This window comes from Condylostylus longicornis, unplaced genomic scaffold, assembly GCF_029603195.1.
Source record: "Condylostylus longicornis isolate FDR11 unplaced genomic scaffold, ASM2960319v2 ptg000044l, whole genome shotgun sequence".
Lineage (NCBI taxonomy): Eukaryota > Metazoa > Arthropoda > Insecta > Diptera > Dolichopodidae > Condylostylus > Condylostylus longicornis.
The window spans coordinates 10,425,292-10,438,755 of record NW_026578013.1 but is presented as its reverse complement, the minus strand read 5'-3'; the positions used below and the strand labels follow the sequence as shown (position 1 = coordinate 10,438,755).

Genomic DNA, 13,464 nt, shown 5'->3' with positions numbered 1-13,464 from the left:
ATGCCGGATTGAAGATTTATTGAAAGAATCAAAATAGCCATCATATGGAATTTTTTGAAAAACTTATGAGAAAATCACCCTCTTATTAATCATTTTAATATTGTTGCAAAGCCCTTATAATAACAAAAACGTCTGAAATGCAATTAACTACCTGGTTACTCAAAAATTTAAATACTCGTAATGTGCTTAAAATTGTATTGTTAAATTTTTGAAATATTTTCATTTGAAAATCTGGAAAAAGTACTTGAAAATTTACTGTCAAAACTTATACAAAGGTCGGAGCATTCCAAAAATATTATCAGGTTTTATAGTTGATCAACTGATTATAAATTTGTTATCCACAACTCTTTACTTACTAACATACTTTAGATAGCTTGAAATTTCGGAATAATTGAATTATGCACTTTTACGTCAGTGATATAAAAACCCTCTTTTCATCCTTGTTATTTATTTTTATCAAAAACTTTCTCAAGTATAATTCTTTTAATTTCAAAATCTTAATCTTGATAATATTATTATATTTATATATGTATATTGAATGTAGGTACAATGTAATACAAATAATTGATTTTTTAATGACAAAATAACAGCAATGTATTTGTAGTGATAACGAAAATATTCTATTTTTCTCAAGTCAACCAGGTTTTTTTTCATATTTATTTGAACAGCATATCTTTAAAAACAAAGTAGTCTTCTAGTAAACTTAAATGGTAATAGTTGTACAATATTTTGCACGGATTAAATTAAAATAATTATTACGGGTTTAGGTGTTCTATTAAGAAATTTCATTGAAATTAAAAAACCAAAGTAAGAAAAAATTAAAATGGATAAGGGATATGATAATAAAGGATATGAAGCAGAACAGGCGAAAAAAAATATTTCTTGGAATGCTAATGTAAATTTAAGCTCAACTCAAATTAGTGAAAAAATTCAAATTGAGAAAAATGATGATTACGACCCATATCAACACAGAGAAGATATTAAACATCCAATTAGGTAAGAATTTATTTGTAAGTTGTATAAGTGGTTCAAAATTGGATTTATTTAAAAAATGAATTTGGGTTAATTGAATTTTCGATTATATTGGGGTCTTAATAAGCATAAAACAAATGATTTTTAATAATTAATAAAAATTATGATTCTAAATATAAAAATTTCAGTCAAATTTTAAAATATCCTTTTAAATATCATTTAGATTCACAAATTACAATTAAAATATTATTATAAAAAAATGGTTTAATCGTTTATTCAAATTTAACTCTTATTTTTATTAGAATTTAAAACTTATAAGTCCAAGTTGAATTCCAGCTGTAACGTTTCTATAGATTATATAAAATGTTACTTTCAACCTCTTACTTTCTACTCCAACACAATCCAAAAAAAATTCCAAGCAAACTTCAATTCACAAATTTTGGTTATCTTCAAAGTCAATTGTTGAATTTTTTCATAATTGTGATGATAACATAGATAGTTAAATATAAAATTGTTTATTTTATCTATTCTATACACTCAAAAATAATATTGAACTCCTAAAACGCAAAACTTTTTAGAAATGAATTGTTTCCAAAATATTAATTATTATTAATAATATTTTATCTGTAAGGTATTGTTTCTTAATGGGTGATAACATGCATAACATATGTATTTTAATGTACTTGTACATAGTAGATTAATTGAGAAATTAGAAAAACTTTCAAGTATTAAATATAGACAATACTGGACTAAAAGATAAATAAGAGACACCCAAAAACTATAAACTAGTTAGAAAACTCATTATGAATTTTACAAATAGCAAGCAATATCAATATAAGTAATATGTATACATATATTATTTCTATTTATACTCTTACGTAATATATTATTTGCCAATATAATATACAAACCTTTAAGTTACGTAAACAACAGTTTTAATATCTTAATTTTTTCCTAAACAAATTAAGGTATTTCGTGTAAATACTATAGTATACATTATACATACAAAGATGCCCTTACATCTACATGGTAACTTTATATACATAAATAGTTAACAATATTGAGCTAATAAAATCTGTTATAAAGGTATTTGATTGGAATCAATTAGGTTATTTGTTAATACTGTTGACTATAATAATATTAATTAAAATCATTATGATTCGTGAATCCTATAATCAGAATACGCACTTAAACTAGATTCATGTAAAAACAAATGTGTGCACTAAATTCACTTATACATTATTATAACACTCATGTACATTATCAATTTCATAAAACCAATAATGCATTTCTCCTGTTAGTGTAAATTATATAAAATATTCATTTTTATTAATGTGCATACAATTGCCATGCAATAATGTGCAATCTGCACATCGATTGATAAATATCTAGTGCTTGGTATGGCTATTTAAAAATTTCGGTCATATCAAAAGCAAAAAAATTGAAATATTGATGTAGATGCCAAATTTTTATTTCCTATGATGAACAATTTCAAGGCAATATCAACAACAAATACAAAAAAAAACTGGAGAACGATTTCAAATTTTAATTTTAATATTATTAATTCCATATAATGTAAGCATTATATTTGTAAATTAACTTTAATCAGAGCATTGTTTTTACCAAAACGTAAATAATTATTGAAGCTGTTCATACGGCCCATTGGAAGCTCTTTATTTACGATGAATTTAAATACAGTGCGGCCTGAAATTTAAAAAAAAATTTAGAAACTTGCGTTCTTCTTTTATGAATCAAGTTTGCAAACTTTTTTAAAAAACACGTCGATGAATGTAATATCAATCGCAATAGTTTAAAATTAAATCCAATTGCTTTATTGTTATTACAATTACTTACTATCACAAAATTTTTTAATTTACTAAAAACAATAAAATTATGAACAATATTTGTAAAAATTAATCAAAACTATATTTTTTAATATCAATAATTGCAGGACCTCTGAAACTTTTATTCATTTATTAAAAGGATCAATGGGCACTGGAATTTTAGCTATGCCAGCTGCATTTAAAAATTCCGGTTATGCATTAGGAATAATTTCAACATTTTTAATAGGATTAATATGTTTATATTGCACACATATACTTTTAAGTACAAATTATGAAATATCTAAAAGGAAACGTGTACCATTTTTAACATATCCGGAAATAGCTGAAAGTGCAATAGCTGGTGGTCCAAAATGTATACGAATTTTTACACCGATTATAGGGTAAGTAAATAAAAACTAATGTTATTTAATTTCCTATATATAATTTTCTAATAATAATTTTATATTTTCATTTTGTTTTTAGACATGTTGCAAAAATATTTCTTATTACTGTACAACTTGGAACCTCTTGTGTCTACGTTGTATTTATATCAGAAAATATTAAATATATTGTTGATTATTATACACCAGCTGAAACACATATTGATGTTCGTTTATATATGTGTATGATATTATTGCCATTAATATTATTAAATTGGGTAAATAAAAAATTATTATTAATTTTATATTTTTAATTAAAAACAAAATGTTTATAGGTTAGAAACTTAAAGTATTTAGCACCTTTTACAACAATTGGTAATATTGCCACTATCGTTTCATTTGGTGTAATTTTATATTATATCTTTAGGGAACCGATTTCATTTGAAAATAGAAATCCAGTTGCAAATATTGAAAAGTATCCACTTTACTTAGGAACTGTACTATTTGCTTTAGAAGCTGTTGGTGTGGTAAGTTGTTTTTCATTACACACATTTATTTTTATTAAAAATTTCTTTTATTGTTAAATTATGCTGTATGCACATATATTTTTACTTGCTCTATTTTATTAAACCTACTTTGCATATTATTTGAATCAGAACTTGAATAATGTTGCCAGATAATAAAATTTAAAATTTGTATAACGTTGGTAAAAAATTGTCATATTTCAAAAATTTAAAAAGTAAGAACTGCTTTCGATAAAAAAAACTACAAATTACAAGAATATTTTTATTCCCTAAAACAAGTGTTTCAATAAACATATACATATGTACTTACAACATGTACTACTTAAGCTTTCAAACCATCACATTAAATTAAAATTCATACATTTTTCGTTTTGTACTTTAAATTCAATGCAACTACGAGAATAATACACATAATATTAAAAATATCGTAATTTTCAACTATCCCAATAAAATGATCCTAAATATATGCAATTTTTTAGCAATTCAATGAAAAATTCAATTCTATTTTCTGTCTGAATTTTTATCGTAAAATTCAATTTACAAAATGGCAAAACATAACTACTTAAATATTTTATTTAAAAATAAAGCAAACTTATTATTAATATTTGTGAAAAAATTTGTGATACGTCCAATTTTCTAGATAGATTTACATGTGAGCTGAACTTTCGGAAATTACGCTTAATATATATTTGCAATGTCAAAAATACTTTTTAAAAAATTAAAAACAAATTCTCCCATTTATTTTTACTTAAAGATTATTCCTCTTCAAAATGAAATGAAAAAACCAAAAAATTTTGGAAGACCATTCGGTGTATTGAATGGAGCAATGTTAATTATAATATCATTATATATGGGAATGGGTTTCTTTGGATATTTAAAATATGGACAAGATGTTAAAGGTTCAATAACCCTTAATTTGGCAGAAGATGAAGTGTAATAAAAATTTTTAAATTTCGATTAACTTTTTTAATTTTGCAGTTTAATTTAAAACTTAATTACTAATTATTAATGTTTGTGCTTGTTTTGTTTTTTGTTAATATATAAATTAATAGACTTGCCCAATCAGTAAGAGGAATGCTATCATTTGCAATTTTTATAACACATGCACTTCAAAGTTATGTTGCAATTGATATTTTATGGAATCATTATGTTAAAAAGAGGGTAAAATCAAATTTTACTTTTTGGGAATATGTTGTTAGAACGTTTTGTGTACTGGTGACTTGTAAGTATAAAATTATTATCCATACATACATTTTAATTCTTCATTTATAAAATTTTCAGTTATTTTCGCAGTAGCAATTCCAAATTTAGAATTATTCATTTCATTGGTTGGTGCATTATGCTTTAGTGTTGTTGGATTAGTTTTACCAGCAACTATGCAGATTGCAACATGGTGGTATCATACAAGTGGCTTTGCTCGTATACGCTTAATTGTAATAAATACAATAGCCTTTTCAGTTGGTATAATCGGCTGTATTATTGGATCAACAGTATCAATCATTGAAATTTACAATAAATTTTCATCATCATCTGAAACAGAGTAAAAAATTATTTAATATTATTAAATTTATACTTAAAATAGAATATAGAATTAATATATTAAATTAATGTATAGATTATAGTTATAATATAAATGTATAGGCATTCAATATGAAGTAGTGAATCTACATAATTGTTTTTATATTCATATGTACATTATATGTACAAACATTTGGAATAATAAATAATTTGTATTCATTTTGTAACTAAATAATTATCCAAACTATTTTTTTAAGTTAAATTAAGGTAAAATTTATATGGTTTTTAATATAATATAATAATAATTTTTTAATTAAATGGTGTAATAAAATACATTTTTAATTCTTAACACTTCTTTTAAATTTTAAAGGGTAAAGAATGATCTTTACCCAAGAAGCAATGCCATTACCTAGAAAAAAAGTTTGGCAAAAAGGCTCCGAAAGAGTCGGAATTTTGTAAAAATAAGCTATTTAGATACCTACGTTCTACATTTCTTACTAAAAATAGATTACGAAACAAAAAACTATGCTCTACTAAAACCTCATGTCAAATTAAATACCCTAAATGTTAAATGAGATGCCGTAGTCATTATATGTGTTTGATTCTACTACGATCGTGTAAGATTATTAGATTTAAATTCTTATTTTCAGTCTTTTCCACTCATTTGGAAAAGACTTAATAATAATAATATATTTTCTTTAATATCTTTTTTAAGATTCTTTATTGTCACATGCAAAAGATTCTTCCTTACAAACGTTTATCCTAATTTGTTTTTATGACCTACATACATTATTTTTCCTATTACTTATCTATATTATTTCAATGTTTCTAAGGAATCTATATTATTTCAATGTGTGAAAATAACGCTGAGGTGTCTTTAAAATATTTACGCTTTTGAGTAATCTTAAAAAAGCAATTGAATCAATATTACCTCTCTTAATTTTTTTAAAATTTACTTCAATTTTGCATTAAAAACATTTTTAGAAATAAAATTTAATAATACAATGAATAGTTATAAATATATACTCTGTTACTATCTTCCGTAATAGGGTAATATAGTAAGAAAATTCTGTAGCTATATACACAAAGAAAATCGGATATTTGATGATTTTCAGATATGTATCTAACTTTTGAAGAAATAAGAACCGAAGAACCACAGGAACGTTTTGAATTTATGAAATAAAAAAATGCGTTCAAAATTTAATGTTTTACAAATCTATAGTCTACAACTTGATATATAAAACAATTATTGGATTACTTATAGTAAAGCAAGTTTAGATAAAAAAAAATATAGAAAGATAATATGGAAGTATTGGAGAAAGACAATGTCGACGAAAATAATATCTGTTTTATTTTTTACACATATTACGACAAGATTTCTTAAATTATTGAAGCTTAAGAAAAGATATGCATAAGATATTTTCAAATATAGAGTATTCTCGAAAATGCAATCTACACTCTAACTTCATATTAAGTAACGATGAATTTTCTAGACTTAATTGTAAATAAGTTTATATATTTTGGATTTAGGATTATAGCAAATCCCCATTAAAATATACAATTATATTTATATTATATATATATGTATGTCGTAGGATAAAATAAAATTTTAGTCATTGTGAATGTAATGATCATTTTAAGTTTTCAACTTTGAAACGATAGCTGCCTCTTTAATGTTAAGAATCCTTTTATTCACACTTAGAGAAAATTCACATCTTTTCAATCCATAGTAATGTTATATGAACATCTTGTAAAATGCTTTTTTAGTCAGTAGATTGTCATTTCCATGTCCAGAAGTATTGAAAATTATATAATTTAGCATTACTTAGAATTTATGTTGCGATCAGTGAAATTGTTGTTCGGAGCCAAGTCAAATTTCAATTTTGTTTTTTCCTTGTTCTTTACATGAAAACGATTTCTGGATTCTTAAATGCGATTTTAAATTAATATTAACATCTTGGAATTACGAAAAATAACATTTTCAATAAAGCAAATTCTTAATAAATTGATTTCATTCCTAAAATAAAATAAAATAATTTTATATATGTATGCATGTAATGTATTAAAAGAAAGACTTTATGTAATTTTTCTTTCATCTTTTCGTATCTGATCCCATTTCGATTACGGATTACAGCAACTTCAAGAAAATACCCTTGATAAAGAATTAATAAAATATTTTTTTTTGTATCCTTTAAAAATTTTAGAATATTTTGAAACATTTTTTCTTCTATTATGTTGACAATATTATTTATTTTAAATTCAGTATACTTAAATCTTTTTTTTGTTTAAAACTTTTGCTTCCGAATTACATTAAGTAGATTAAATACAAAATTGGTTAAGTGTTATGTTTTCTCTTAGGCAATTTATTATTTTCATAGGGATTAGGATATTTACAATTTTAAAATATTGGCGTTTTGGAATGCAATCGTAATATTAAATATAATCTTTCCAACTGAGTGTTTTTATAAAACTCCTCAAATTGACATAAATGTAGAGTAAAATCAAATTTGTATTATGAGCGGAGGAGTTAATTTATTTGGAGTTTATAGTCAAATTCAATTTATTTGTATGCCTCAGTTTGTGTGTGAGAGCACTTTTTGAGTTCTTATATGGGTTTTTAAATTAATATAAGCATTTTGTATTTCTATTAATATTAGCACAGAAAAAAAAATTACATCAAAAAATTGATATTATTCTTTAATGAATGTACTTGAAAAATTTTCTTAAAGGGTTTTAAAAACTGTAAAAAATATAATTATGGTTATTCTCGTCCTTTTTATATCCTTATCGAAAAAATCGCTGGCACAAAATTATTACATCATAAGGTACAATTTGATTATCTCTTTTTTTTTCTTCAAAAACAAAATAAATATTGTCTAGCTCAATTCAATTCAAATTAGTGCAATTCCATTTTGCAGCCTAATTCAGTAAAATACTTAATTAAACAAAATCTACTTTCAAATTATTTTATTTCCCTTAAAGCATAGTTAAAATTTAGTATACTTAAAATTTCAATATTTAGTAAAAAAAAAATAACAAAAAAAAATTGTCAAATTTAATCTAATGATAAGAAAATTTCCAAATTTTTTTTTATGATAAGGACATTATCATCAGGCGAATCATTAACATATAATTTTGATTTATTTGTTTTTTTTTTGATCTATTCAAAAATTAATTTCCATTAATATTAAGAAATCAAATACCTTATTTAATGTTCTTTTATTTTAATATTAAACAGTCTTCCGTGAAATAGTGAAGCGTTTGGACATTAGAATTAGAATTTCTATAAATTATTCTATTATTAATTAAAACGAAATATTATAATTTATTTAAATATTTATTTAAAATATTTTATTAATTTAAATATAGTATTTATATTTATTTTTCAATTTTTATTAAAAATTTCTTATATAAACAAATAGTCATAGTTCTGTTTCTTATAAAAGGATATTGAAAATAATGGATAATATTCAAAAAGGATATGATAACAAAGGATACGAAACAGATATTAAAAATAAAGATTCTAATTGGCATACTGTCAATTTAGATTCAAGAAATGAGAAACGTCAGATTGCTAGTGAAGGAGATGATTATGATCCATACCAACATAGAGATATAAAACACCCTATAAGGTAAAATACTATGTATGTACTTAGTTTATAGTTTCTCACTGCAAAAGAATTTAATCAAAATTAGTAATTATTAAATCAAATTGTTTGATTAGAGTGATTATTTATATTTTTTGATTTATTACACATTAAGAACTTCTTAATACTCATTTATTAGCCCATTTAATTAGAAAACATATTTTAAGTTAAATCAAATTTTTTACAGCTTATATAAAAACTAAATTATAAATTATATATATATAGGAATGTGAATTTCTTTCAAATGTAATTAAAACAGACAGTAAAACAAGAGTTTTAGTTATTAAATCAATATTTATTTAAGCACAAATTAAATTGACTTAAAATTGCATATTGATCAGTTTAAATTTTAAAATGTAAGAAATTTCTAATGACTTGGAAGCGTTCAAATGGTTCGAAATAAAATTTCAAATTCAACATTCACCGCAAAATTCATATTGGATATAAGACCCCTATATACGTACATAAATTTCCTTATTGCAAAATTTTAAAATTTTTGAAAATATTTTTATGAGAACGGTTGATTTAATTCTTTTAAATTAGAAAAAACCTAAACAAGGAAATGTTAAGTCAATTGAACTCTTTAATATTACACAAATACAAGTAGGTACTTAAAAAATCTGATAAAAACTAGCAAGGTCATAAAATTATTTCATATAAATTACTTGTTTGAATTATTAATTAAAATATTTAACAGATAATATATGATGACAAATTTATGAACTCAATCCATAATAATAAACATAAATTCATTGGTTAACAAATACTATTTGAATATTTAAGCACGCACCTAATTAGAACCAAATTTTTCTGATTAAAAAAACAGAATAACATAGCTATTTATAACATAGCTATTATGTAAATATATATAAATATATAAAATATATTTAAAAACAAAACATAGCTATTTGTATGTAAATATATATGTACCTACATAATGTATCATAATTAATAATTTGTAACAAATCGCAATTAATGGTTTGTAAACAAATAAGGTACAAATTGTTTACAAATCATTATATTGTATATAAAATACATATGTACATATTTAAAAAATGTGTTTGCATTGGCCCGGCCGCCCGCCTTCTGTTAAAAAATTACGAAAATAAACTTTTGTATTAAAAACGTAAAATTTAGTTCTAAGATTCTAATCTTATTGTTACATAATTATAGTATTTGTATTGTTTATTGTTATTATTGATGAAATTCTTAAATGCATTAAAAATTTCTGCATAATCTACCACATACAATAATTCTAGTCTCAAAAATTAATTCTATGAATTTTTCAAAATTTTACGAATAACAAATTGGCGTCATTCTTAAATAACTACTTCTGTCAATTCTGTCCAAATATTTGTCTTATCGATTTTAATGTTAAGTGATTTCATTTATCCGATTGAAATTTGTACTTATTTGATACTATTAATAATTTACAAACGTAAATTATAATATGTATTGTGTATACATATGTATGTAATTGATTCACATATATAAAGGATTGAAATAATTGATAATAATTATAAAATCAAAACACTTTAGATAAAAAATTGGGTTTTCAAATAATTTAAGCATGCTCGAAGTATTTTAATATCTATCAGTACTTAAAACTTCAACTAGAATTTTATTGATAACCAACCTTTTGTCAATGGATATTATAATGGCAAAACGTAAAAAATTGAAAGATCTAAGACCAATTTTGTGATTAATTATTAAAATTGTAATAAAAGGATAATGAAGATTGTTCTATGACTAATTCAACTGAAGTAGCGATATACATATATGTATATGAAGTTTATGTTAAAAAGCTAATACTAATTTTTTTTTTTCTTCAAAAAACTTATCTTTAATTATGATAATAATTGTGTTTATTATCATTTAATTGGTTTAATATAATGAAAACTTTGTATTATTAAATCTATTTATGTGTTTAGTAGAATAAACTATGTTGATAGTTTTCCTAAACATTTTTGCAATGATTTCCTTAACATTTTAAGTAATAATTTCAGTAAGAAACCTAATAAATATGAAATTTGTCAACCGTAAATTTTTAATGATTACGTATTTTTTCACATATTTATGTTCATTACTCTAATGTAAACTTTAAATGTTTACTTTCAGGCATGTCCGGTTACATTTTAGACATACATATTTTATTAATATGAAAAAAAGTACTTAGTTATAATATTAACTAAATAAGGAAATTTTCGATAATTCAGTTCTGAATTCAAACTTGCAAAATCTGCAAAAATAGCATTCTTTAAAATGGCAGAGGCGCTTACAGTTCTAAATGAATTTGTATCTACTGCAAATCAAAAAAGAGCATAATAGAAAAATATTTTATATTGAAAAGTTAATACTAAATAAGGAAAATACTTTTAAGATTTAATTTTGAACTTTCAGTGCATGTCTTATCAACAATTCCCATATTCTGCATAGTATAAATATCTTAAAAGTAACGAACGCACATTATTTAATTGTTTAAAATTAAAAAATAAACCCATTTAAATTTACAATTAAATAAAAATGAAAATAAATTCATTTTTTTTATATAAAGATACTGTAATAATATTTAGTGTGATTTTCTTTTGTTTGCAGGGCGTCTGAAGCGTTAATACATTTATTAAAAGGTTCTCTTGGGACAGGAATTTTGGCTATGCCAGCTGCATTTAAAAATTCCGGTTATATTGTAGGGATTATATGCACTTTTATTGTAGGATTAATATGTACATATTGTGTTCATGTGCTTCTAAGTACAAATTATGAACAATCTAAAAGAAAGCGAGTGCCACATTTAACATATCCAGAGTTGGCTGAAACTGCTTTAGCTGGTGGTCCAAATTTTTTTAAAGTGTTCACTCCAATTATTGGGTAACTATAAATTATTATAATGTGTATTTTTAAATTATATAAAATAATATTTTATACAACAAACAACATAGGCATGTCACAAAAATTTTTCTTATAATTGTACAACTTGGAACATCCTGTGTATATGTAGTCTTTATTTCAGACAATATAAAAAATATTGTAGACTATTACACTGAAAAAGAAGATCATATAGATATTCGTCTTTACATGTGCATGATATTGTTACCTTTGATTTTGATTAATTGGGTAAATAACAAAATATAAATGATTTTAATTTAAAAACACATAGCCTTTTACATATATAATGAAACATAACCGAAAATTATCGGCCGTATAATCAGATTTTAATAAAATTAATATTCAACAGGTTCGGAATTTAAAATATTTGGCTCCTTTTACGGCAATTGGTAACGTTGCCACTATTGTTTCGTTTGGAGTAATTTTATATTACATCTTTAGAGAACCAATTTCAGTAGTTGGAAGGGATGCAGCAGCTCCAATTGAGAAATTTCCACTATATCTCGGAACCGTTTTATTTGCTTTAGAAGCTATTGGTGTTGTAAGTAGAGTTAAATTTAATTATGTGCACGTATACATATGTATAATGATATGTAAAATGAAATATGTACATATGTATGTAGATATAGTATTTATGTTTCAGGAAATCATGAATAAATTTTTGCAAACAAAATAATTTAAATTAAAATATAAATATGTAATACAAATTTGATATATTTTTGCATATACATATACTAATGTAGGTCATTCCATTACAAAATGAGATGAAAAGCCCAAAAAATTTTGGCAGACCTATAGGTGTATTGAATATTGCCATGTTTGTCATAGTGTCTTTATATATGGGAATGGGTTTTTGCGGATATCTCAAATATGGTGCAGATATTAAAGGATCAATAACGTTAAACTTAGCGAAAGATGAAGTGTAATATATATTCCCTTTAGTAAGATTCAAAGCTTTATTTAATTCTTTATTTTATAGATTAGCTCAATCTGTGAAAGGAATGTTGGCGTTTTCAATTTACATTACACACGCACTCCAAAGTTATGTTGCAATCGATATTCTATGGAATCATTATATTAAAAAAAGATTATCATCAAGATTTACTTTTTGGGAATATGTTGTTAGAACGTGTTCCACACTTGTTACATGTAAGTTAAGAATTGTTTTTATAATTTCTACACTAAATATTTTTTCTTTAAATTATTTATTACAGTCATTTTTGCAATCGCTATCCCCAATTTAGAGTTGTTTATTTCCTTAGTGGGAGCATTATGTTTAGGTGTACTTGGATTAGCATTACCAGCTACAATTCAAATGTCAACTTATTGGTTTCAAACAAGTGGATTCGCTCGTGTACGATTAATTGCGCTCAACTCATTTATATTTTTGGTTGGAATAATCGGATTCATCATAGGAACTACAATATCAATAATTGAAATTATTGATTCATTTTCAAAACCCAAAACAGAATAGTATAAGGAACTACAATTTAGATCATGTTATCCATTCATATGTACATAAATCAACATAATATTGTTATTCTCATGAATTATTTGTTTAAATAATGAAAATTAAATTTATGTCGACCAACTTATTTGATAAATTAAGTTTACTGTTAAAAAACCAGTTTTTCAATATAAACTTATAATTTGCCGATAATTTTTTGTCTCGGAATTATTCTGGTTGACTACAATAATGAAAGGAAGCTGTAAT

The 13,464-nt window shown here is 23.5% G+C and overlaps 2 protein-coding genes across 2 annotated transcripts; both read left to right on the top strand.

Annotated features, from left to right (window-relative positions):
* Window positions 1-760: 760 nt before the first annotated feature.
* LOC129610261 (proton-coupled amino acid transporter-like protein CG1139) lies at window positions 761-5,119 on the top strand. Its single transcript, XM_055522776.1, has 6 exons — window positions 761-996; window positions 2,924-3,196; window positions 3,279-3,453; window positions 3,511-3,702; window positions 4,454-4,632; window positions 4,752-5,119. The coding sequence occupies exons 1-6, from the start codon at window positions 824-826 to the stop codon at window positions 4,969-4,971; spliced, it is 1,212 nt and encodes a 403-aa protein (XP_055378751.1). The 5' UTR covers window positions 761-823; the 3' UTR covers window positions 4,972-5,119.
* A 3,557-nt stretch (window positions 5,120-8,676) lies between these two features.
* Window positions 8,677-13,225, top strand: LOC129610425 (proton-coupled amino acid transporter-like protein CG1139). The gene is made up of 7 exons (XM_055522993.1): window positions 8,677-8,849; window positions 11,460-11,732; window positions 11,804-11,978; window positions 12,100-12,291; window positions 12,494-12,672; window positions 12,730-12,899; window positions 12,965-13,225. The coding sequence occupies exons 1-7, from the start codon at window positions 8,677-8,679 to the stop codon at window positions 13,222-13,224; spliced, it is 1,422 nt and encodes a 473-aa protein (XP_055378968.1). The 3' UTR covers window position 13,225.
* The last annotated feature ends 239 nt before the right edge of the window (window positions 13,226-13,464 follow it).

Bases quoted from the DNA above. Each gene is read 5' to 3' on its own strand.
- LOC129610261 (XM_055522776.1), top strand. From the start codon at position 824: ATGGATAAGGGATATGATAATAAAGGATATGAAGCAGAACAGGCGAAA. The intron at 3,454-3,510 runs GTAAATAAAAAA...AAATGTTTATAG, and splicing joins CATTAATATTATTAAATTGG to GTTAGAAACTTAAAGTATTT. The intron at 4,633-4,751 runs GTAATAAAAATT...ATAAATTAATAG, and splicing joins AATTTGGCAGAAGATGAAGT to ACTTGCCCAATCAGTAAGAG.
- LOC129610425 (XM_055522993.1), top strand. From the start codon at position 8,677: ATGGATAATATTCAAAAAGGATATGATAACAAAGGATACGAAACAGAT. The intron at 11,733-11,803 runs GTAACTATAAAT...CAAACAACATAG, and splicing joins GTGTTCACTCCAATTATTGG to GCATGTCACAAAAATTTTTC. The intron at 12,292-12,493 runs GTAAGTAGAGTT...ATACTAATGTAG, and splicing joins CTTTAGAAGCTATTGGTGTT to GTCATTCCATTACAAAATGA.